The sequence below is a fragment of the Hemitrygon akajei genome, chromosome 16, assembly GCF_048418815.1.
Source record: "Hemitrygon akajei chromosome 16, sHemAka1.3, whole genome shotgun sequence".
Classification (NCBI taxonomy): domain Eukaryota; kingdom Metazoa; phylum Chordata; class Chondrichthyes; order Myliobatiformes; family Dasyatidae; genus Hemitrygon; species Hemitrygon akajei.
Genome location: NC_133139.1, coordinates 86,453,005 through 86,475,391, shown reverse-complemented (window position 1 = coordinate 86,475,391; position 22,387 = coordinate 86,453,005). Strand labels below are relative to the sequence as shown.

General features: G+C 46.2%; 1 protein-coding gene across 1 annotated transcript in view; it reads left to right on the top strand.

Moving 5' to 3' along the window:
- The window catches only part of man2b1 (mannosidase, alpha, class 2B, member 1), a 66,530-nt gene that overhangs the window by 42,855 nt on the left and 1,288 nt on the right, over positions 1-22,387 (top strand). Inside the window, exons 17-23 of the mRNA XM_073069350.1 lie at positions 2,119-2,237; positions 3,119-3,220; positions 5,086-5,173; positions 7,353-7,433; positions 10,141-10,377; positions 14,008-14,157; positions 15,740-15,842. Of these exons, the coding sequence (XP_072925451.1) occupies positions 2,119-2,237; positions 3,119-3,220; positions 5,086-5,173; positions 7,353-7,433; positions 10,141-10,377; positions 14,008-14,157; positions 15,740-15,842 (880 nt within the window). The remainder of the gene's footprint in view (positions 1-2,118; positions 2,238-3,118; positions 3,221-5,085; positions 5,174-7,352; positions 7,434-10,140; positions 10,378-14,007; positions 14,158-15,739; positions 15,843-22,387) is intronic.

Genomic DNA, 22,387 nt, shown 5'->3' with positions numbered 1-22,387 from the left:
ACCCAATGACTCGGCCCTCACAGCTGCCTGTGGCAACAAACTCCACAGATTCACCAGTCTCTGGCTAAAGAAATTCCTCCTCAACTCTGTTCTAAAAGGACACCCTCTATTCTGGGGCTGTTCCCTCTGGTCTTAGACTCCCCCACCATAGGAAACATCCTCTCCACATCCACTGTATCGAGGCCTTTCAACATTCGATAGGTTTCAATGAGGTAACCCCTCATTCTTCTGAAATTCAATGAGTGCAGGCCCAGAGCCATCAAATGCTCTTCATATGACAAGCCATTCAATCCTGGAATCATTTTCATGAACCTCTTTGTCAGCACATCCTTTCTAAGGGGCCCAAAACTGTTCACAAGTGAGGCCTCACCAGTGCTTTATAAAGCCTCAACATTACATCCTTGCTTTTATATTTTAGTCCTCTTGAAATAAACACTAACATCACATTTGCCTTCCTCAACACCGATTCAACTTGTAAACTAACCTTTAGGGGGTTCTGCACGATGACTCCCAAATCCCTTTATGTCTCAGATTTTTCCATTCAGAAAACAGTCAACCCTTTTCTCTCGGGATCAATAAAGCATGTCTGTCTGTCTTTCATTTCTTATACTAAAGTGCATGACCTTACACTTCCCACAACTATATTCCATTTGCCATTTCTTTGTCCATTTTCCTAATCTGTCTAAAACTTTCTGTGCAAACACGAGGAAATCTGCAGATGCTGGAAAATCAAACAACACACACAAAATGCTGGTGGAACACAGCAGGCCTGGCAGCATCTATAGGGAGAAGCGCTGTCGACGTTTCGGGCTGAGGCCCTTCGTCCTGACGAAGTGACTCGGCCCGAAACGTCGACAGTACTTTTCCTATAAAAACTTTCTGTAGTCCCTCTACTTCCTCAAAACTACCTGCCCCTCCACCCATCTTTGTATTGGCCACAAACTTTGAAATAAAGCCATCAATTCCGTCATCCAGATATTTGATATAAACTTGAAAGGAATCAGTCCCAACACAGACCCCTGTGGAACACCACTAGTCACCAGCAGCCACCCAGAAAAGGCTCCCTTCATTCCCACTCTTTGCCTCCTGCCAATCAGCCACTGCTTTATCCATGCTAGAATCTTTCCTGTAATTCCATGGGCCCATAACTTGTTAAGCAGCCTCGTGTGGCACCTTATCAAGGACCTTCTGAAAATCCAAGTACACAACATCTATCATTCTCTTTTGTCTATCCTGCTTGATATTTGTTCAAAGAATTTGAACAGATTTGACCATGCTGACTGTGGCCTATTTTATCATGTGCCTCCAAGTACCTCAAAACTGGCCTATAATCTCCTTTCTCCTGCCTCTCTCCCTTCTTGAATACCCCAAGTTCCCACAATACATTTAAGGGTTCTGCTATTAACTCTCTCTTTGATCTTCCCAAGTTAAAGAGTTGAGTTGGGTCTGTTTCCATGGTCTCTCTGTAAAACTATATTGCTGTGGGATCATTTGCGTCCACCTGAGAGACGGCAGATAGGGTCTGATACGCCATGCAAGGGCCAGCGCCTCCTGTGCTGCGGTCGTCCCTCAGTGCTGCTCTGGAGAATTAATACAGACTTTAGGATGGTGATGAATATTGGTGGCTCAGGTGGAGGTGTTTAATATTATGGTGCTCGCCGAGCTTGGCAATTAGCTTACAGATGTGATTGGCTACCCCTTCAGTTGACCTTTGAATTCTATTGGCTCTTAGAGGGTTCGTAGATGATGCCTATTTCAACATGTTTGTTTACAGAGTTATTAGAGGAGAATCAGGCTGTTAAAAAAAAACCTCTTGTGCCTGCTTTATGTTTGTCTGCGCCAGAACCTCTGCCGTGTCCCAGATAAAGCAGTGTCCTTCTCGTACCGAGATCAGCGGCAGTGGGTCATGTCATCACAGACTGGATAATTTCCCCTTCTCTCACTCTGAGGGATGTGCTGAGTACTTTATTCCATTCCTTGGGTTTAAAGGATTAATAGTAAACAATGATTTAAGTAGCCAGCACCTCAGTGACACAGTGTGAATCCACACATAGTCCAGCCGGGTGGGGAGATGGGTGACCAGATTAAAGTATTCCTCTTCATCCGTCCATTTCACAGACAGAGCTATTTCAGGAGGTTTACCAGAACTTCTCCTCGTGGTGCTCACAAGTAGTCAGGCTGTACAGAAATCAGAAGTTTCTGGAACTAGAATGGACCGTTGGACCGATTCCCGTGAAGTGAGTACCATGGGTTCCTATCTAAAGGCACACTGGCTCCACAGAGGGAGATGTGGGGTCACTGGGAGAATGGACAGAGCACCTGGGGTCAAGGAGAGAGGGAACGAGTGTACACACAGTCGGTGTGCTGGACTTTGAGACAGTGTTTTGCTCCAATTCGTACTGAGCTAATAAGAGTACATGCACAAAAGGATTATAGGAACGACCATCTTGAAACACTAGTCTTCCTACTTTTAAAGCAGCATTGGACATTTTGATAGTCTCAGTTCAAAGAAATGTCTCTCACTGAGCCCCCTGGTGGGATCAGAAGGAAAAACAGGAAATTAAACGTACCATTTTTTAACACGAGATTCTGTGCCTCTCTTCCACATATCCCCTGCCAGCTTCACACTTCATCCCTCACCCACCCACCTCCCCCCTCACCTCTAACCTACCAGTGTGTACCCCTTCCCCTCCCCCACCTTACACTGGCTTCTTTCCCCTTCCTTTCCGACCCTGCTGAATCGAATTGACTTCATTACTTACATCCTTCATATACATGAGTAAAAGTCTTCACGTTACATCGTCTAAATGTGCAGTTATAGTAATTTATAATAAATATTATGTACAACAGGATAGTCAATATAACATAGAAATACAATTGCGTCAGTATGAATTCATCAGTCTGATGGCCTGGTGGAAGAGGCTGTCCCGGAGCCTGTTGGTCCTGGCTTTTATGCTGCGGTACCGTTTCCCAGATGGTAGCAGCTGGAATAGATTGTAGTTGGGGTGACTCGGGTCCCCAATGATCCTTGCAAAATGTCGACTGTTTATATGCTTGCTGACCTGCTGAGGTTTTCCAGCATTTTGTGTGAACTAAATGAATTACTCCTTGCTTTTAGTGATCTGATTGGCAAAGAAGTCATCAGCCGTTTTGACACACCCTTAAAAACAGGCGGAACTTTCTACACCGATTCCAATGGGAGAGAAATCCTCAAACGAAGGTAAAACATCAATTGAAAATCCTATTTGTAAACTGGCGATGAATAATCTCGACGCTTCAGAGAATAGAGTGGGAGAGCCGAGCCCCGTTACCAGAATTTCCCTTGGTTCTCTCTTCTGTGCCACTTTCTCTGCAGCTTAAACCTTCTTTTCTAACTTTGCCTGGTCCTAATGAAATGTTAACCATTTCTCTCTTGAGCTGCTGAGTTACTTTTCAGCAGTTTCACAGAACATCACAGCACAGTACAGGCCCTTCGGCCTACCTGTTAACCTACTCTTAAGATCAATCTAACCCTTCCTTCCTACATAACCCTCCAATTTTCTATCATCCGTGTGCCTACCTAACTGTTGCTTAAATATCTCTAATGTGTCTGCCTCTGCCACCACCCCCAGCAGGGTGATCCATGCACCCACCACACTCCGTGTTTAACAAAAAATTACCTCTGTCACCCCCACCCCCCCGTACTTTCCTCCAATCACCCTGTGTCAGCCATTTCCATCTTGAGGAAGCATCTCTGGCCATCAACTCAATCTTCGCCTCTTATCATCTTGAATACCTCTATCAAGACAACTTTCATCCTTCTTTGCTTTAATGGGAACAACCTTCCCACATAAGACATGCCCTCTAGTCCAGGTAACAACCTTCTCTAAAGCTTCCACATCATCCCTACAATGAGGCAGCCAGAACTGAACACAGCATTCCAACTGCGGCCAGGGTTTTATACAGCTGCAACATTACCTCGCGGCTCTTCAACCCAGTCCCCCAATTCATGAAAGCCAAGACACCAAACGCTTGCTTTACCCTGTCAACCTTCCTGTTCCCGTTTCATAAAGGCTTCTGTTCAGGAGGGGAGAAGATGGGCTTGTCGCCTCTTGGAGGATTGCTCCCTCGGCTGTGGCTGGCCGTTGTGTGTTCCGTCACTGCAGTCAGACGGTGAAATCTCCGCTGTACTGTGTTCGACAAAGGCTCTGCTTTGAACCTGCCTGTGACCCCACAGTTTGTTGCAACACATGGCCAAGAAACAATGTAAAGAAGATTTACAAGGGCTCGAGGGCCTGAGTTATAGAGGTCGGGACTTCATTCACTGGAAGATGAGACCTTATGGTGGATGAGATGTTTTGCGATGTTGGGGGAGTCTAAGACCAGAGGACACAGCCTCAGAATAGAGGGGTGTGCATTTAGAATGAAGATGAGGAATTTCTTTATCCAGAGAATGGTGAATCTGTGGAATTCATTGCAACAAGTGGCTGTGGAAGCAAGTAATTGGGTATATTTAAGGCAGAGGTTGATAGATTCTTGACTGGTCAGGGCAAGAAGGGAGATGTGGAGAAGGCAGGAGATTGGGGTTGAAAGGGAAAATGGATCAGCCATGATGAAATGGTGGAGCAGGTTCAATGGGCCAAATGGTCTAATTCTGCTCCTATATCTTATGGTCTTACAGAGATGTAGACAAAAATCATGAGGGCCATAGACAGGGTGAATGCACAGTGTCTTTTTCCCAGGGATATGGAACAAAGACTAGAGGACAGAGGTTCAAGGTTAAAGGGCAAATTTTTAAAAGGGATGCAAGAGGCAGCTTCATGTGGAGGGTGGTATGGATTTGGAACGAGGTGCCGGAGGAAGCAGTTGATGGCGAAACACCAGCAGCAGTTAAAGGACATTTGGATACGTACACGGATTGGAAAACTTCCGAGGGATACAGGATGAATTGGGATCAAGCTTAGATGGTCAGCTTGGCTGGCATTGCTTAGTTGGGCTGAAGGGCCTGTATTATTCGGACTCTAAATGGTCACTCGTTACGGGTGGAGTGATAGGAGATGCTTCATGATCTGGACTGAGTTCTATGATAACTCTTTTGCCTTCAAGGAGAGACTTTCGACCGACGTGGCCATTAAATCAAAGTGAGCCAGTGTCTGGGAACTACTATCCTGTAAATAGCCGTATCTATGTACAGGTAAGCCTCGGTTCATTTTAGGTAGCTTCGTATCCTCCAGCTGGGGTGAAGGTTTTGTCCCTTTAATACCACCATTCAAATGCACCTCTGGAGAGTGGTTACATTTTGCAGACAGCTCTCAGGAACGATAACGTACTCTGCTCTGCCCTTTTAAAGATGAAACGTGCAGCCACGGTGACCGCAGTAACAAATTTATTGATAAGAGTAGTCCCTCCCGGCCCTTTGAACTCCGCCGCCCAGCATCCCCTGATTTAGTTTGTTACGGCCTGTTATGCTGGTGGCGTTTAGGGCAGCAACCCCTGATTTAACCCTACCCTAATCACGGGGCAATTTACACTGACCTATTAACCTACCCACCAGTACGCCTTCGGACTGTGGGAGGAAAGCGGAGCACCCGGAGGAAACCCACCTGGTCATGGGGAGAATGTACGAACTCCTCACTCAGTGGCTGGAATTGAACCTGGGTTGCTGATACTGTAAAGTGTTTTGCTAACCACCCCAAAAAGCTGCCGGATCACCAGCGTCCCGGGGTGGGCTCGAACCACCAACCTTTCAGTTAACAGCTGAACGAACTCACTGATTACACCACAGAGACAAGCTTCTTGCATTGATGTTTATTTTTATTCTGTAGAGTAAGTAGTGTATAATTTCTTAATTTCAGTTTGTTAACTTTATGAAGCTTGTAATGCCAGACCATAGGAGCAGAATTGGGCCATTCAGCCCATCGAGTCTGCTCTGCCATTCGACCATGGCAGATTTATTAACCCTCTCAACCCCATTCTCCTAACTTCTCCCTGTAACCTTCGATGCCCTGACTAACCAAGGAAGTACCAACCTCTACTTTAAATATACCCAATGACTCAGCCTCCACAGCCGTCTGTGACAATGAATTCGTGTGAGGCGCTGCTGCAGCAAAAAGCTAATTTTCCCAGTGTTTATACCTTGAGTTAGTCTCTGACAATGAACTTGAACTTAAAGCCAATTCCTTTACTGGAGGGATGGCCATTGCCCCACACACGGGGAGGAGGATCGTGTGGCCGTGGTAAGCATGGACTCTTCACTCAGTTACTTGATGCAGCACGGTAACAGGCTCTCAATGAGCCTGCACTGCCCAGTTACACCTGTGTGACTAACCTGTACGTCCCTGGACACCACACAGTCACAGGCAGAAAGTACAGACTCCTTACAGACAGCAATGGAGTTGAACCCAGGTCACTGACACTTTAACAACAATGCGCTAACCGCTGACTTACACTCAGCGGTCACTTTATTGGGTACTCCACCTCCGGTACCTAATAAAATGGCGTGTGAGTGTGTCTCTCTGTCTCTCTCTGTCTCTCTCTCTCTCTCTCCATGGTCTGCTGCTGTAGCCCATCCATTTCATATGTTCTGCATTCAGGGCACTGTTGAAACATGGTTGTTTGAGTTACTGTCACCTCCCTTTCAGCCTGAACCATTCTGCCTGTGTTATCCTCTGGTCTCTCTCTTTCTCCCTCTCCATTTTCGCCCACAGAACTGCCGCTCAGTGGGTGTTTTTGTTTTGCTTTTCACACTGTTCTCTGGAACTCGAGAGACTATTATGAGTGAAAATCCCAGCAGATCAGCAGTTGCTGAGATACTCGAACCACCCCATCTGGCACCAACAATCAATCTACTGTCAAAGTTACTTAGATCACATTTCTTCCCCATTCTGATGTTTGGTCTGAACAACAACTGGACCTCTTGACCGTGTCTGCGTACTTTTATGCCGCCCCATGAGTGGATGATTAGGTATTTGCTTTGAGGAGCAGGTGTGCCCCATCAAGTGGCCACTGACTGAAATGCTGATCTGGGTTGGGATGGTAGATCCCCTTTAGTACACTAGTCATTTCCTGCAGTTCTGTGATCACCATTACCGATACTAGATTTAACTATTTCACTCTCCATCTGCCGTGATTAGATTTTCCGTTAAACACAGCCACCTCTCACAAATCACTGGAGCACAACCATTCATCCTGGACCGTGCACCAGTGGGCAGTCTGTGTTGATTAGGACACGACCAGCGCAATGGAGGCAACTCTCACTCTGTGACGTCTGCTCAGCGCTGAGACCTTGAGTACCAGCCTGGACGGGAGGGGGAAGAGTGCAATTTACCCTGCGGAAAGCTTGGGATCGACTAACGTCTGTGCTGCTGTTTCAGGATGGCAAAATCCAGCTGACTGTGCTGACTGACCGATCGCAAGGGGGGAGCAGCATTACAGATGGTTCGTTGGAGCTCATGGTAAAGACCCTCTTACATCCTAGGCAAGGAGACAGGGCAGTGAAGTGCTTGACAGTGAATAGAATTCCTACTCGGCTAGAAGAGGTGTTTGCAGCTCACAGAATGGGCCTCAGTTCTGAGGAACATGCAGAGCACTCAGCAGGTCAGGCAGCGTCCATGGAGGGAATTAGGCAGTCTGTGTTTTGGGTTGGGTGGCACCAGACTGTCTGTTTCCTTCCACAGATACTGCCTGACGCAAGAGGTGTTGCAAATGCTGGGAATCTAGGGCAACACACACAATGTGCTGGAGAAGCTCAGCAGGTCAGGCAGCACCTGTCGGTGGGAATAAACAGTCGACATTTTGGGCCGAGACCCTTCTTCAGGACTTGAAGTCAGAATAAGGAGGTGGGGGGTGGGGGGGAGGAAGAAGTACAAGGTGGCAGGAGATAGGTGAAACTGGGAGACGGGTGAAGTAAAGAGCTGGAAAGTTGATTGGTAAAGAGATAAAGGGCCGGACCAGAGGGAATCTGATCAGAGAGGACAGAAGACCTTGGAAGAAAAGGAAGGGGAGGAGCACCAGAGGGAGGTGACGGGCCAGTGAGCAGATAGTGTGACAGGGAAACAAGAATGGGGAATGATGGCAGGGGGTTTGCAATTAGCAAAAGTTGGAAGAAATCGATGTTCATGCCATCAGGTTGGAGGCTACCTAGGCAGAGTATAAGGTGTTGCTCCTCCAACCTTTGTGTGGTTTCATCATGAGAGTACATCAGGCCATGGACTGGCGTGTCGGAATGGGAACAGGAAGTAGAATTGAAATGGGTGGCCACCAGGAAGTCGAGTTTTTTGAGCATCTTTGCTTCGTTCTGCTACGGCAGAGTGGTTTCCCAATCTACGTCGGGTCTCACCAATATACAGAAGGCTACACCCGGGAGCACTGGGTATAGATGACCCCAACAGGCTCACAGGTGAAGTTTGGGGCCCTGCATGGTAGTGAGGGAGGAGCTGTAGGGGCAGGTGTGGCACTTATTCAGCTTGAAGGTTAAGTGCCAGGAGGGAGATGAGTGGGGAGGGACGAATGGAGAAAGGAGTTGCATAGGGGAGCGATCCCTGTGGAAAGCAGCTAGAGCCCCCGAGTTCCTGCAGCACTCCTAGTGTGGGACAGTGTGTTCCATGGCAGAGTGAAACTCTGTGCTAACCAGTACAGTGTGACACCGTGTCAGACCTGGTCATGTTACAGAAAAGGCAGCAGAGAGGGTGCAGTGATCTGAGGAAGTTTCCAGGGCTGGAGTGGTCTCCGTGAGGGAAGATCAGCAAAGCTGCACATTGGAGCAGAGAAGGGTGATTTTTAAGTGTATAAAGTCCTGAGTGGAGAGGGCAGCACAGTTCGTAGAGCCACTACCTCCCCACACCGGAGACCTGGTGTGGAGTTTGCACTATCTCCATGGGTTTCCTCTAGGTTCCCATATCCTTCAAAAGGTAGGGTATTGGTGACTATAAATTGTGTGGATGTGTGCTGGAATGTGGGGAAGATGATGAGAATGGGTGGGGGAGGGGTAGGAGGTATTAAACTATGCAGTGAATGTAGGATTCATGTAAACGGGGGTTGATGGTCAGCATGGGCTCAGTGGGCCAAAAGGCCTTTTGCATGCAGTATATCTCTGTGACAAATAGGAGACGTGAACCAGTGCCCCACTCATTTTTCCTGTAGCTTATTCCCTCACCTACCCTTATTCTACCCCTCCCTTCAGAACAGAAACAATTTACAGGTGATGAATATTAGTAACTCGGGTTGAGGCATTTGATGTTGTGGCATTCACCGAGCTTGGCAATTAGTTCGCAGACGATTCATCACCGGTCGAGGTGACCTCCTCAGTGGGCAGTTGTTGGTGTTTCTCTCTGGGAGTGTGTGCTGTATATAGAGCTCCGTTCATCTGCGGTGTACACGATCACCTGTGGAGACTGCAGAGTCGTCCAGACAGGACGTGAAACTCTCATCTTGTGTACGGAAACACAAGCTGGCAGTATAGAGACGTGATGTACTGTCACTAATCTCTGTACGTGAAGACCGAGAAGGACACCACTTTAACTGGGACACTGTGGAGGTTCTGATGCAGACAAATATGAAGCAGGCACGAGAATTTTTTTTTTAGAAGTGTGGTTCTTCTCCGATAACTACGTAAACAAACAAAATATATGCCACCTACTAACCCTAAGAGCCAAAGAAATGCAAGCCAATAGAATTCAAAGGTCATCTGAAGGGGTAGCCAGTCAGAACGGAGGCAAGCGAATGGGAGCCGATATAAACCTGAATGCTCCCAGAGGGAAACACCAACAACTGCTCACTGAGGAGTCACCTCGACTGGTGATGAAACATCTGCAAGCTAATTGCCAAGCTCGCTGAACACCGCAACATCAAACAATTTACAAGTTAAACTACCGACCAACTTGAGCTAGGGATCTGGGACTAAATGGAAACGTGCAGGAAAACGACACCCGCGCAGTGACGGGGATACTGCAAACTCCGCAGAGACAGTACCCGATATCAGGGTCGAACCCGGATCACTGTGGCGGTGTGGCAACAGCTCTGTCGGTGCCACTCTGCTGCTGCCGTATTTTGTTTTTAAAGCAGCAAGTTTGCAAAGGCTGGGAGCCGAGATTAGTCCAGACGGGGTGCCGTTAATTGGCCAAACAGCTTGCTATGCTGAAACTGTGTACAATCTGCCGACAGGTTCATCGGAGGCTGCTGCAGGATGATCATAGAGGGGTGGGCGAGCCGCTGTCGGAGCCTGGTTACGATGGGAAGGGTCTGATCGTGCGCGGGAAGTACTTTGTCTACCTCGATACTGTCGATGACTCTCCAGAACTCCACCGGCTGAAAGCTGAGGCAGAGTACATGGCGCCTCTGGCAGTTATGAGCGTGGGCTCAGCCGTTCCCTACAACGATCATCGGGCTCCCGTTAAGCAGGTAAGCTGCAACTGGCAACAGCTAGGGGCTTGTTCCAGAACGGCCAGTAGTAACATTGCTTTACTATTACTGTCAGGCAGTGGAAAGCGGGTCTTGCACGCTGTTCACATCGTCATGTAGTGCATTAAGGCAGAATGAGGTAAAACAATAAGGCAGAATAAAGTGTAAAAGCTACTGGAAAGTGCAGTGCAGGCAAATGATGAGGTGCAAGATTATAACGAGTTAGATTGTGAGGCCAAGATTCCACCTTATCATACAAGAGATCTGTTCCAGAGTCTGACAACAGCTAAATAGGAGCTGTATTTGAGCCTGGTGATATAAATGCTTTCAGGTTTTTGTATCTGATCGCCGAGGAGAGAGTGTCCGGGGAGGGTGGGGACTTTGATTGTGCTGGCTGCTTTACTGAGGTAACGAGAGGTGTAGACATTCCACGGAGGGGAGGCTGGTTCCAGTGCTATCCTGAGCTGTGTTCACAACTCTGCAGTTTTTTGGAGGGTGGCTGATATTCAGCTTGGTTGATGTTGGCTGGTTTATTATTTATTGAGATACAGCAAGGAACTGGCCTTTCCAGCCCGTCAAGTCGGGCCGCCCAGCAACCCCTCCCCTTCCCCCCCATTCTAGCCTAATCACAGGACAATCTACAATGACCAGTTAACCCACCAACCTGTGTGCCTTTGGACAGTGGGAGGAAACCCACAGGGAGAGCGTACAGCTACAGGTCAAGTGAAGTTCAGGATCATAACAAGATGGACTGTGAGGTCAGTTGTCCACCTCTTTGTACAAGAGGTCCATTCAAAAGTCTGATACGGCAGAATAGAAGGTGTCTTTGAGCCTGGTGGTACAGGCCCTTGTATATTCTGCCCGATATGAAACAGAAGAGGGAACATCCAAGGTGTTTGCAGATACATTTACTGATAAGTCTAAAACTTCTCTGCCACTTATACTACCTTTGCTTTCATACATTGATAGCATGTCCATTGAACAGCATCTGCAGAATCTCTTGTGGTTATCTTTCTTCTCTGGATGGTCTCTGAAATAAAGAGGCCAATAGACCCTTCTCCGTACCCTCCCTGAAGTAAACTGGCCAGTGCTGCACCTGCTACTCCTGGTGTAAGCATGTCTATTTGTCCCCACTTCTGTACTCCATTCCTTTTACAATAAAGACTGCAAGCATCGAGCGAGTTCATTCACTGTGGCTTGGGCCAAGTGTTGGTAAATGGGATTAGTGTGGATAGTACTCGATGATCATTGTGAACTTAAGGTACTGACTGACCAACCCCTCTTACATGGAACACAGAACAGTACAGCACAGGCCCAGGCCCTTCAGCCCACTATGTTATGCCGTACCAGCTTAAAAAACCCTCAGAAACTAATCCCTCCTTGAGTTCTTTTCTGACTCCTTTATAATTGTCACATGCGCCGTTTGGTCTTAACTTCCGAAGCTTTATATACTTCTCCTTTTTCTTCTTGACCTAAGTTCAGACCTGATAGAGGTGTATAAGATGATGAGAAGCATTGATCGTGTAGATATTCAGAGGCTTTTTCCCCAGGGCTGAAATGGCTGCCACAAGAGGACACAGGTTTAAGGTGCTGGGGAGTAGGTCAAGGGTAAGTTTTTTTTACTCAAGAGTGGTGAGTACATGGAATGGGCTGCCGGCAACGGTGGTGGAGGTGGATACGATAGGGTCTTTTAGGAGACTTTTAGATAGGTACACGGGGCTTAGAAAAATAGAGGGCTATAGGTAAGCCTAGTAATTCCTGAGGTAGGGACATGTTCGGCACAACTTTGTGGGCTGAAGGGCCTGTATTGTGCTGTAGGTTTTCTATGTTTCTGTCACCTCTCTGGACATCCAAGGTTCTCTTATCTTTCCACCCCCATCCTTCCTTTTAACAGGAACATACATTCCTGAACTTCCAGTAATTACCCCCCTTCACCATTCCACATTCCCATCTTTCATCTTAGCTCCTTACCTGCCCATCACCTCCCCTTTCTCTTTCACCCAGGGCTTTCTGTCATCTCCTATCAGATTCCCCCTTCTCCAGCCCCTTCTCTTTCACCACTCGACTTCCCAGCTTTTCCCTCGCCCTCTCCTGTGTTCACCCATCACCTACTACCTTGTACTTTTACCTCCCCGAACACCTTCTTTCTCCGGTCTTAATGAAGGTATTTGACCCAAAACATTGACTTTACTCTCTTCCGTAGATGCTGCCTGGCCTCTGAGTTCCTCCAGTACTTTGTGTGTGTTGCGTGCCTTTCCTGTACTCTGTGCAATTGATCTTTAAACACCCTCCACATGTCTGATGTGGACTTGCCAGAGAAAAGGTGCTCCCAATTAACTCTTCTTAGTTCCTACCTGATGCCCTCATAATTTGCCCTACTCCAATTTAAAACTCTCCTGCGAGGACCATACCTATAGCCATACTGAAACTTTTTCCACACTATTTGTACCAAGGCATCCACATTTCAAGAGCAGCATTCACTGACCTCCAGTCATCTAAATATTATTTTTCTCTACTAAATGGATAACGTTGCACTTTCCCCACATTGACCAGGTTCATGATCTTTGTTTTTTATCTCTTTGGTATCCTTCTCACAACTTACTTTCCTATCTATCCTTGTATAATTAGGCACCATCTATAGGGAGAGTAAGTTAATGTTTTGGATTAAAGACCTTTTAGGTTTTCTCCCATGTTCTAAAGATGTACCTGTTGGTAGGTTAATTGGTCTGTGTAAACTGTCTCGCGATTACGCTGGGGTTCAATCAGGAGCTTGGTTAAGTGGTCTTTGTAAACTGTCTCGCGATTACGCTGGGGTTAATCAAGAGCCTGGTTAAGTGGTCTTTGTAAACTGACTCAAGATTACGCTGGGGTTAATCAAGAGCCTGGTTAAGTGGTCTTTGTAAACTGTCTCAAGATTACGCTGGGGTTCAATCAGGAGCTTGGTTAAGTGGTCTTTGTAAACTGTCTCAAGATTACGCTGGGGTTAATCAAGAGCTTGCTGAGCCTATTCAGAAGTGTGTCTTGATAAATAAATAAATAAATAAATAAATAAATCAGGAGCTTCCAGTGATAAATCCAGCTGGGAACTGGAGGAAAATCTTTTAGCCAGACAACATTACAGCAAAATACAAGTCCCTTTTCATCCCACGATGTTGTGCTGACCTTTTAACCTACTCTAAGATCAATCTAATCTTTCCCTCCCACATAGCCACCATTTTTCTATCATGTGCCTGTCTAAGAGTTTCTTAGATGTCCCTAATGCATCTGCTTCTACCAGCTCCCCAGCAGTGATCTCCACACATCACACTGTTTAAAAAAAAACTTGCCCCTAATGTCCCCCCGTCCAATCATTTTAACGAAGAAAGGAGTGGAAATGAGGAAGCTACTCCCACGCCAGGGTAACCTACTGAGGAAATGTTAAGGGGAATACCACAGATGTGTTTAAGGGAAACTTGGAGAAAGGAATGGGTAACACTGAAGGGGGTGAGGGAGATGGAAAAGGGCTCACACCGAGCGTCAACTTCAGTCTGACTGAAAGGCCAGTTTCTGTGCTGTACTTCCTTCTGCAATGCAATAATCTTAGTCTTGTTCTCTAACTTCACAAGGATCTTGTTTTCCTGACGTTTACAGTACTCGGCGCTGAAGGGGGAGCTTCCACACAGCATCCACCTCCTCACCCTGGCTCAGTGGGACTCCGAGTCCATCCTCCTTCGCCTGGAGCACCAGTTCGAACAAGGAGAGAGCCAAGTCTACTCCAAACCCCAGACAGTGGATCTGCAAGTAGGTTCCTCACCCTGTTTTGGAGGTGGCTAAGATGCGGGGAGAAAAATGTGGGGGGGGGGGTGGTGTGGGAGATCAGCTCTGTTGGCCATTATTGTTAAATCTATTCTATGCTCCTGTAAGATGAGAATTAAGGAGAGCAAAATTGGGGCTAAACTTAGCAGAATGATGGACTGCCATTGTTGTATTTGATTTTGGATCAGTCCAAAAGTTAGTGATTTACTTCAAATACAGTCACAGTTGCACTTGAGGGGAGTGGGTACAGGCGACCGTGTTCACATATCGCTACACAAACATTTGAGAAAAGACTTGGAATTTGTTTGGGCGGGGGAGGGGACACTCCTCTGCAGCTTGTGTTTCTTGAAACATGGAAATGATACTGGTTTGTGTTCTGGACCATTTTCTAGGAATGCAACCCCTCTCCCCTAATGCAGAGCTCGCCTGTTTTCCGTTTATCCACAGCAAGATCCCACAAATGGATTTCAATGGGTATGGCGTTGAGTGAAAATTATTCTTGCGGAGGAGAGCCAAAATATGGGCATGGGACCTTTGACCTCCACCTGATAGTAGATGCTTAATGGCTCATCTGCCTGTCACTTCCCCCAGGTCCCCTCCTATGCTAGCAGACTCTTTCCTCTCCAGCCCATAACCTTTCCCACCCACCTGGCATCACCCATCACCTTCCCCTCCCTCCTGCCTTTTTATTCTGGCGTCTTCCCCCTTCCTTTCCAGTCCTGATGAAGAGTCTGGGACCGAAATGTCGACTCTCTCCATAGCTGCTGCCTGGCCTGCTGAGTTCCTCCTGCATTTTGTGTGTTACTTTGATGTTCCAGTTGACAGATTGGGATTGGCCTCAGAAGACAGCGCACTGCACCTACAGTTCTTCAGCCTGTGCTGGATGAGAGCTTCAAGCTCCAGAACATCGATTTAGAACGGAGATAACTTTAGCTAGAGAGTGGTGAATCTGTGGAATTCATTGCCAGACAGCTGTGGAGGCCTTCAGTATGTCTGAAGTGGTGATTGATAGGTTCTTGATTAGTCAGGGTGCCAGTGATTACAGAAAGAAGATAGGAGAATGGAGTTGAGAGGGATAATAATTCGGCTGTGGTGGAATGTCGGAGCAGACTCAGTGGGCAAAATGGCCTAAATCAGCTCCCATGTGTTATGGTCTTACAATAAATCTATGTTGAGTGGTGGCTGTTTGGGCTGTGTACTAGCAGAGAAAGGGAAGGTTTTCAAAATATGACGAGCAAAATAATTGTTTATTTAAGCAGGGGAAGTTATTTACACCTCGTGTGCTTCCATCCAGATGGAGGAGAGGCATGGGTAGAATATTAATGCGAATTGTTGCTTGACGGTCTGTGTAATTAATGAGCCGAAGAGGTGGTTGATGTGCTTTATGACCCTATGGGCCACTCAACACCCAATGTTGGCTCATGGGAGCTGACTGTCAGGCAGGCATTTTCAACCAAAGCCTTGAGGGGAGAGCACAGGTGATGGGCTGAATGGTCTAATTCTGCTTCTATTTCTTTTGGAGGAGGAAGCAGGGAACTTACAATATTTGGTCTCCATCTCTCTCCAGAATTTGTTTCCTGCATTTGAGATCATATCGGTGGAGGAAAGGTCACTGGGTTTCAACCAGCTGAAAAGCGACATGTCCAGGCTTGTCTGGAATACCGCACAAGGTTAGTCCTGCAGTTCCTTCACTGAAAAACTCTTGTACTCACGTTTTCGGTATACTTGTTCCCCACACACAATACAGAACTTGGACTGGGGAACAGTTAACGTTCAGTACCAATGGCCCTTCATCAGAACTGGTAAAAGAATGGCGGTCTCTCACTGTTCATGACAGAAAGGAGTTATGGAGAGGACAAAGGAAATGACTGTGGGGTGCAGCCCCAAGGTTCAGCAGGTGACAGGGTTTCTGAGAGAGGGAGTTGAATACTTGTTAATGATACTCTCTCTCCACTCCAGCCAGACCAGCTTAGATTTCCAACTTCAACAGTATAAGCAACAGTTGTCATGTCTCCAACTCATCACATACATCCCAATCAGGCAGATTAATCCCTACTTTGATTACCATATAACAATTACAGCACAGAAACAGGCCATCTTGGCCCTTCTAGTCTGTGCCGAACACTTACTCTCACCTAGTCCCACTGATCTGTACTCAGCCCATAACCCTCCATTCCTTTCCTGTCCATATACCTATCCAATTTTACTTTAAATGACAATACCGAACCTGTCTCTACCACTTCTACTGGAAGCTCGTTCCACACAGCTACCACTCTCTCGAGTAAAGAAATTCCCCCTTGTGTTACACCTAAACTTTTGCCCCCTAACTCTCAACTCATGTCCTCTTGTTTGAATCTCCTCTACTCTCAAAGGAAAAAGCCTATCCATGTCAACTCTATCTATCCCCCTCAATTTTAAATACCTCTATCAAGTCCCCCCTCAACCTTCTATGCTCCAAAGAATAAAGACCTAACTTGTTCAACCTTTCTCTGTAACTTAGGTGCTGAAACCCAGGTAACATTCTGGTAAATCTTCTCTGTACTCTCTCTATTTTGTTGACATCTTTCCTATAATTTGGTGACCAGAACTGTACACAATACTCCAAATTTGGCCTCACCAATGCCTTGTACAATTTCAACATTACATCCCAACTCCTATACTCAATGCTCTGATTTATAAAGGCCAGCATACCAAAAGCTTTCTTCACCACCCTATCCACATGAGATTACACCTTCAGGGAACTATGCACCATTATTCCTAGATCACTCTGTTCTACTGCATTCTTCAATGCTCTACCATTTACCATGAATGTCCTATTTGGATTAGTCCTACCAAAATGTAGCACCTCACACTTATCAGCATTAAACTCCATCTGCCATCGCTCAGCCCACTCTTCTAACTGGCCTAAATCTCTCTGCAAGCTTTGAAAACCTACTTCATTATCCACAATGCCACCTATCCTAGTATCATCTGCATACTTACTAATCCAATTTCCCAGCCCATCATCCAGATCATTAATGTATATGACAACCAACATTGGACCCAGTACAGATCCCTGAGGCACACCACTAGTCACCAGCCTCCAACCTGACAAACAGTTATCCACCACTACTCTCTGGAATCTCCCATCCAGCCACTGTTGAATCCATTTTACTACTTCAATATTAATACCTAACGATTGAACCTGCCTAACTAACTTTCTGTGCGGAACCTTGTCAAAGGCCTTACTGAAGTCCATATAGACAACATCCACTGCTTTACCCTCGTCAACTTTCCTCGTAACCTCTTCAAAAAATTCAATAAGATTTGTCAAACATGACCTTCCACGCACAAATCCATGTTGACTGTTCCTAATCAGACCCTGTCTATCCAGATAATTATATATACCATCTCTAAGAATATTTTCCATTAATTTACCCACCACTGATGTCAAACTGACAGGCCTATAATTGCTACGTTTACTCTTAGACCGCTTTTTAAACAATGTAACCACATGAGCAATATGCCAATCCTCCAGCACCATCCCCATTTCTAATGACATTTGGAATATTTCTGTCAGAGCCCCTGCTATTTCTACACTAACTTCCCTCAAGGTCCAAGGGAATATCCTGTCGGGATCCGGAGATTTATCCACTTTTATATTCCTTAAAAGCGCCAGTACTAACTCCTCTTTAATTGTCATAGTTTCCATAACTTCCGTACTTGTTTCCCTTACCTTACACAATTCAATATCCTTCTCCTTAGTGAATACCGAAGAAAAGAAGTTGTTTAAAATCTCCCCCTTTTCTTTTGGCTCCACACATAGCTGTCCACTCTGATTCTCTAAGGGACCAATTTTATCCCTCACTATCCTTTTGCTATTAATATACCTGTAGAAACCCTTTGCATTTATTTTCACCTTATTTGCCAAAGCAACCTCACCTTCTTTTAGCTTTTCTAATTTCTTTCTTAAGATTCTTTTTACATTCTTTGTATTCCTCGAGCATCTCATTTACTCAATGCTGCCAATATTTATTGTAAATCTCTTTTTCCAAACCAAGTTTCCAACATCCCTTTAAAACCATGGCTCTCTCAAACTTTTAACCTTTCCTTTCAACATAACAGGAACATAAAGATTCTGTGCTCTCAAAATTTCACTTTTAAATGACCTCCACTTCTCTATTACATCCTTCCCATAAAACAAATTGTCCCAATCCACTCCTTGTAAGTGCAGCAGGTAGTGAAGAAGGCTAACAGAATGTTGGCCTTTATTACAAAGGGAATTGAGTACAAGAGCAAGGAAATCCTCTTGCATTTGTACAGGGCCCTGGTGAGACCACACCTGGAGTATTGTGTACAGTTTTGGTCTCCAGGGTTAAGGAAGGACATCCTGGCTGTAGAGGAAGTGCAGCGTAAATTCACAAGGTTAATTCCTGGGATGTCAGGACTGTCTTACGCAGAGAGGTTAGAGAGACTGGGCTTGTACACGCTGGAATTAAGGAGATTGAGAGGGGAGCTGATTGCAACATATAAGATTATTAAGTGATTGGACAAGATAGAGGCAGGAAATATGTTCCAGATGCTGGGAGAGTCCAGTACCAGAGGGCATGGTTTGAGAATAAGGGGTAGGTCATTTAGGACAGAGTTAAGGAAAAACTACTTCTCCCAGAGAGTTGTGGGGGTCTGGAATGCACTGCCTTGGAAGGTAGTGGAGGCCAATTCTCTGGATGCTTTCAAGAAGGAGCTAGATAGGTATCTTATGGATAGGGGAATCAAGGGATATGGGGACAAGGCAGGAACCGGGTATTGATAGTAGATGATCAGCCATGATTTCAAAATGGCGGTGCAGGCTCGAAGGGCCGAATGGTCTACTTGTGCACCTATTGTCTAAATCCTTTTGTATCTCCTCAAAGTTAGCCTTTCTCCAATCAAAAATCTCAACCCTGGGTCCAGTCCTATCCTTCTCCATAATTATATTGAAACTAATGGCATTGTGATCACTGGACCCGAAGTGCTCCCCAACACATATGTCTGTCACCTGACCTATCTCATTCCCTAACAGGAGATCCAACACTGCCCCTTCTCTAGTCGGTACCTCTATGTATTGCTGCAAAAAACTATCCTGCACACATTTTACAAACTCCAAACCATCCATCCCTTTTACAGATGGGCTTTCCCAGTCTATGTGTGGAAAATTAAAATCCTGTGCTTACTACAAATATCTGCTATCTCCTTACAAATTTGCTCCTCCAATTCTCGCTTCCCATTAGGTGGTCTATAATACACACCTAAAGTGTTACTACACCTTTCCCATTCCTCAGTTTCACCCAAATAGCCTCCCTAGACGAGCCTTCTATCTTGCCAGAGCACCGCTTTAATATTTTCTCTGACAAGCAATGCAACACCTCCCCCTCTTGTCCCTCCGATTCTATCACACCTGAAGCAACGAAATCCAGGAATATTTAGTTGCCAATCACACCCCTCCTACAACCATGTTTCACTAATAGCTACAACATCATATTTCCAGGTATCAATCCATGCTCTAAGCTCATCCACCTTTCTTACAATGCTCCTAGCATTAAAATAAATGCATTTAAGAAATTCTCCACCTCTTCCTCTCTGTTTATCCCTAACGGTGCAAACAACTTTACTGTCTTCTTTTTCTTCCTTCTCCCATACATCTGTTCCTACACTCTGGTTCCCCTCCCCCCTCATATCTAGTTTAAATCCACTAGAGCCTCTCTAGCAAACCTACCTGCAAGAATATTTGTCCCCCTCCAGTTCAGATGTAAACTGTCCCGCCGGAACAGGTCCTACCTTCCCTGGAAAACTGCCCAATTATCTATAAATCTGAAGCCCTCCGTCCTGCACCATGTCTTCAGCCACGTGTTGATCTGCACTATCTCACTATTTCTAAACCCGCCTGCACGTGGCACTGGTAGCAATCCTGAGATTACTACCCTGGAGGTCCTGTCCTTTAACTTGATTCCTAACACCCTAAACTCACCTTTCAGGACCTCCTCACTCTTCCTACCCATGTCATTGGTCCCTACATGGAGCATGACTTCCGGCTGCTCACCCTCCCTCTTGAGAATACTGAGAACTTGATCCGAGATATCGCGGACCCTGGCACCAGGGAGGCAACAGACCATCCGGGATTCTCGATTTCTTCCACAGAACCTCCTCTGTCCCCCTAACAATTGAATCCCCTATCACTACTGCTCTCCTCTTTTCTCTCCTTCCCTTCTGAGCTGAGGGTCCAGTTTCAGTGCCAGAGATGTAACCATTGCAACTTGTCCCTGGTAGGTCGTCCCCACCAACAGTATCCAAAACAGTATACTTTTTATTGATGGGAACGGCCACAGGGGTGTTCTGCTCTTTCTGTCTATTCCCCTTCCCTCTCCTGACAGTCACCCAACTACCTGTCTCCTGACTCCTAGGGGTGACTATCTCCCTGTAACTCCTGTCTATTTCTGCCTCTGCCTCCCGAATGATCCGAAGTTCATCCAGCTCCAGTTCCCTAATTTGGTTTGTCAGGAGCTGCATCTGGATGCACCTTTTGCAGGTGTAGTCATCAGGGACAGCTGTGCTCGCCCTGACTTCCCACATACTGCAAACGGAGCACTCAACTGCCCTAACTGCTGCCTCCATTACCTACTCCTAAGGTAATTTAATTAATTAATGGAGGTTACCCGGCCTTACCTCACCTGGAGTGAAGCTTGTCCTCAGCCTCTGCTCACTTTTTAAATTCTCCCGCTGCCTCACAGGCCGACTTTCATGCGCTTGCGCAGTCGTGACCCGTTCAAACCTTGTCTCTGCCTGTTCTTGCCGAAGCCTGTTGAGTCAAAGCCATCCCACTCTGCCTCAGTCCACTCCGATGATGGCCACTACGACGATGGCCGATGAAGTGTTAAGTTAAAATGTTAACTATTTCTTTCCGTATCTGCTGGTTGACATGCTGAGAATCCTTGGTATTTTGTAAGACAGTTCCATGTTCAGCTGCCAGTTTTGTTCCCACCATCCACAGAATATGTTTCTGCATCATCCCCAAATACTCCATCTTCACTGGGCAATGGGGATCATGGAAGGGGTGGGGACTAATGCAGAGGAGGGCTGCACCTTCCTGTAATACTGGAATTTAAATTCAAACAGTTGGATGAAAGAATGGCAACATTGGTGAGTTCTAAAGAAACTTCTCGGGGTCCACCATGTGCACTGATCAACACACTATAAACTAGACGAACTCAACAAGTTGGGCAGCATCTGCAGAAATGAATAAAGAGCTGATGTTTCGGGCCAAGATCCTCTTCAGGCCTGAGAAGGGGGAAGAAGCCAGAATAAAGGGGGGGGGGGGGGGGGAGGAAGAGAAGAGCCTAGCTGGAAGGTGATAGTTTTGTGGGGAAGGTCAAGGGCAGGATAAGAAGGAATCTGATAGGAGAGGAGTGTGGACCATAGGAGAAAGGGAGGTGGGGGACCCAGGGGAAGTAATAGGCTGGTGAGAAGAGGTGAAAGGTCAGAGTGAAGAGCAGAGGGGCTAATTTTTTTTTAAATCGAAAGGAGAAGTTGATATTCATGGCATCAGGTTGAATATAAGGTGTCTGTTCACTGGCATCATTTCTTCCCCCCCCCCCCAAACAGGTTGTCGGAGGTTCCTGGAATTAAAGAAATCTAGGAGAATATGGTGAAGGATTATCCAACTATTCTGACTGATTGGAGACAGGAGCTTGTTTGGGGAAACCTTCAATTGTTTCTATATAAATACAGCATCTTTTAACTTTGTAAAGCAATTCAAGGTGGCTCACTACAGTAACATCAGACGACTAGGACACCCGGGCAAATGGGATGAGGAGAATTGACTCCACATTTTCAGCAGGGCCTTGAAGAAAGAGAAGGGAAGAATTTCAGAGCTTCGGGACAATAGCAGCTGAAGACATGGCCACCTGTAGTGCAACCGTTAAATTTGGACTTCCTCAAGAGTCAGGGTTAGATATCATAGAAGAATTGAAGGGTCAGAAAAGTTTAGGAAATGATTGGAAACAGCTTGGGTGTGAAAGCAAAATAGCTGTCACTTCACCAGGAACGTAGCACAGGAGTGAATGACCAAATTGACTAGAGCAGAGTTTTGGTTAATCTCAGGAAAGAATGGTTAAATCTGGGAGGCTGGTCAAAAATTCAGTGGGATTGTGACTGGAAATAACCAACCAGCAGCCCAAACCAAAATGATTCTTGCTCCACA